The following is a 3,421-nucleotide window of genomic DNA, read 5'->3' on the forward strand; positions in this document are numbered from 1 at the left end:
ATGATGGTGATTACAGTTGGCTTTGAGCACATTTAAGGCACTTTTCCAGTCCTAGGTACTAGAGGAAGAAATGAAGAATCTTATTATGATGGATGGGACCCACAGTTAGTGGACTCCAAAATGGAGCACTAGGCTTGCGGATGTGAGCCATCAGGAAGTTATTGGTAAAAGATTCCTTTTCACTTACATTTTCTATTTGGGGACCCATTGATTGAGCCCAGGTGACACCTGGGCGAAGTCATTTGATGCATTTACTATTCTTGAAGATGCTCTCCAAGTCGTGTGGGGGTTTCTACTCGATACCATAGTTTTGCACTCAATTGTTTTGCTAAAACCTTTTGACATAGCTCACATCCAGGGAACTATAGAGGTTACCAACACATCCACATTTCCCTCTTTCAGTGGTGATGTGTTGACTACTGCTGAGCAGCATACAGAAACTGTTTTTAGGATAAAATCTGCAGCTTTGGACAACAATTATGATAAGGCCCAGGTAGCAGAGCCAAATCAAGTAGTGGTTGGTGGTTGCTAAAGAGTAGATTGGGAGGTTCAAATGAAAGGATGGGGTTGGTGGTTGTGGGATCTCTCAGCCTTCTTAGTCGTCTCTTTAGCTCGTGGTTTTTTGTCTGCAGCATTTTTAGATGGTGGCTCAGTTCAGTCCTGCTGTCTGACAACCTCCTCTGTGTGGCCTTGGCTTTGGTTCTCTGCTATGTTTGGTTTCAATGCTTGTCTTGTTCTTTCTCTATCAAGCCTCTTATATCTCACAGCCCACAGGTAGAGGGGAAAACAAAACCCCCTTACTCTTTAATTTTAGGACCATAAATTATGTTCCTAAACTTCAACAAAAATAAGACTTCTGGGTTATGGAAATTTTTTAACCAGAAACCTAGGTAGAGCTTGCACTTGTTTAAGGCATGTGTTGTTCACACAAATATGCTGAAAAGAGAAGAGGTTTTCAGTGTAAAATGTGAGTTGAAAACACAGGTCAAACTATAATGGACAAATCAGGAATTAAAAATTACTAAACTGCCATATTAACACATGAAATAATCAAAATCAAAATGCAATCACATAGAAGTGGTTCTTACAAACCCATGTCAACACTATAAAAAAATTAACATTGTTCTTTCACTCAAGTGCAAAGATAATTATTGAGTATCAAATTAAAGTTCATTGATCATGAATTTCACAGCTCCTGTCCTCTAGATTTTTATCATTAAAAAATTAAATCAATCTAAGATGCCATACAGCTTACATCTTGCACTCTATCAAGCCTCTTATATCTCACAGCCCACAGGTAGAGGGGAAAACAAAACCCCCTTACTCTTTAATTTTAGGACCATAAATTATGTTCCTAAACTTCAATAAAAATAAGACTTCTGGGTTATAAAAAAATTTTAACCAGAAACCTAGGTAGAGCTTGCACTTGTTTAAGGCATGTGTTGTTCACACAAATATGCTGAAGAGAGAAGAGGTTTTCAGAGTAAAATGTGACTTGAAAACACAGGTCAAACTATAATGGACAAATCAGGAATTAAAATTACTAAACTGCCATATTAACACGTGAAATAATCAAAATCAAAATGCAATCACATAGAAGTGGTTCTTCCAAACCCATGTCAACACTATAAAAAAATTAACATTGTTCTTTCACTCGAGTGCAAAGATAATTATTGAGTATCAAATTAAAGTTCATTGATCATGAATTTCACAGCTCCTGTCCTCTAGATTTTTATCATTAAAAAATTAAATCAATCTAAGATGCCATACAGCTTACATCTTGCACTCTAGTACCGATGCTCTTGCTTTTCATTCTCTTTAAAATTCTTTGCATACCTGTAAAACATAATTGACAAGCATATTCAGAAAGATACAAACAATTGGAATTTGATAAATAACATAATATTCCAAAATAATCAGAGAAATTAAACAATAAACTATCTTCAAGCATACATCGCAGTATATTGACAACAAAGTTGAGTCAGAAACAATCTTAAAAACTTAGGAAAGTTTAGGGATTTCTACAAGACTAATTAAATTGCAAGAAAATGGGAGAAAATAAACAGAAAATTTTCAAACATACATTCTAAATATACAGACAAGAGACTATCTGGAACAATCTTAAAAAACTTAAGAAAGTCTAGGGATTTCTACAAGACTAATTAAATTGCAAAATAATCAGAGAAAATAAACAGAAAATCTTCGGACAAAATCTTAATATATAGACAGGAGACTATCTGAAACTATCTGAGACCATCTGAAACAATCCTACAAACTTTAAAAAGTCTAGGGATTTCTACAAGACTAATTAAATTGCAAAATAATAGGAGAAAATAAACAGAAAATCTTCGAACATACAATCTTAATAGATAGACAATATACTATCTGAAACTATCTTAAAACCTCAAAAAAATCTAGAGATTTCTAATAGACTGATGCACTACTTCCGTAGTCTAAGACTATTTAAATTGCATAATATACCAATGGACGACTATGCTTAGAGATTTTAGATGGCCTAGCTTCCCTAATCTTGATGATTGGGATGCCTAGGACTTGGAAGCCCCACTCGGTAGGTAATGTCTAAATATACCCCCAATTCGCAAGGATTCTGCATTGATCTACCAAATCCAATAAAACAATTTTAAAGCCCTAATTTTGAAAACCTAATAGCTGCAATTGTGTTTACCTAAAAATTAATTAACCAGATCTGCAAACGGAAATAAAGGAGACAGAGATAAAGAAATTCGTACTGCACAGTGCCGACAATAGGGCCAAGAAGGCAGAGGGCATTGAGCCAGTTATCAGTGATTTTCTTCTCCACTTTGTGGGGTAAATCGCGCCAAAGACCGGACATGACCTTTTGCTCGAAGGGAGATAGAGAGTATATCACCGCCTTCATTCGCATTCCTGAACCCTTCGCCATTTTCGTACAGTCAAATCCACTGCCACAGTTCTCCAAGATGGTAAATACTACCAGAAAGTTTCTCCTACCCAACGACGAAGCTGACAGAGAAAAAAAAAAGGTGTTCTAGTTTAATTTAGAATGTGACAATGAATAATTTGTGAAGCTTTGTAATTTAATTTGTATTTTAGTTAGGTATTAGATTTGTAGTAGTTATGTTCTGATAATTTGGAAATTGACCTTCATTATTTTGAGGTTCAATTGTATATATGGGGTTTTAATTTTCATATTTATTATATAAAATCTAATTTATGGTTTTGAATTGAGAAGTGTAATCTGAATCTAAATATGTTATTTTAAAAACGTGTGCTTAAAAGCATTACTATAACTTGTTATATTGGGAAAGGGAAGTTAACTAGCTTTTTGACCATGCACAATAATTAGGCTTGTTGATCTATTCAATAATTTAAAATGAACATGTCAAGAAGAGATGTGAATACATGTGTGTATTCTTATGAT

The 3,421-nt window shown here is 34.6% G+C and overlaps 1 protein-coding gene across 1 annotated transcript; it reads right to left on the minus strand.

The window, feature by feature from the left end:
• Positions 1-1,569: 1,569 nt before the first annotated feature.
• On the minus strand, positions 1,570-3,067 carry LOC131064119 (cytochrome b-c1 complex subunit 8-2, mitochondrial). Its single transcript, XM_057998148.2, has 2 exons — positions 2,751-3,067; positions 1,570-1,836 (listed from the first exon to the last, which is right to left on the minus strand). Exons 1-2 carry the CDS (start codon positions 2,921-2,923, stop codon positions 1,788-1,790), a joined length of 222 nt encoding a protein of 73 aa, XP_057854131.1. The 5' UTR covers positions 2,924-3,067; the 3' UTR covers positions 1,570-1,787.
• Between the last annotated feature and the right edge of the window lie 354 nt (positions 3,068-3,421).

The sequence above is a fragment of the Cryptomeria japonica genome, chromosome 5 (genome assembly GCF_030272615.1).
Source record: "Cryptomeria japonica chromosome 5, Sugi_1.0, whole genome shotgun sequence".
Lineage (NCBI taxonomy): Eukaryota > Viridiplantae > Streptophyta > Pinopsida > Cupressales > Cupressaceae > Cryptomeria > Cryptomeria japonica.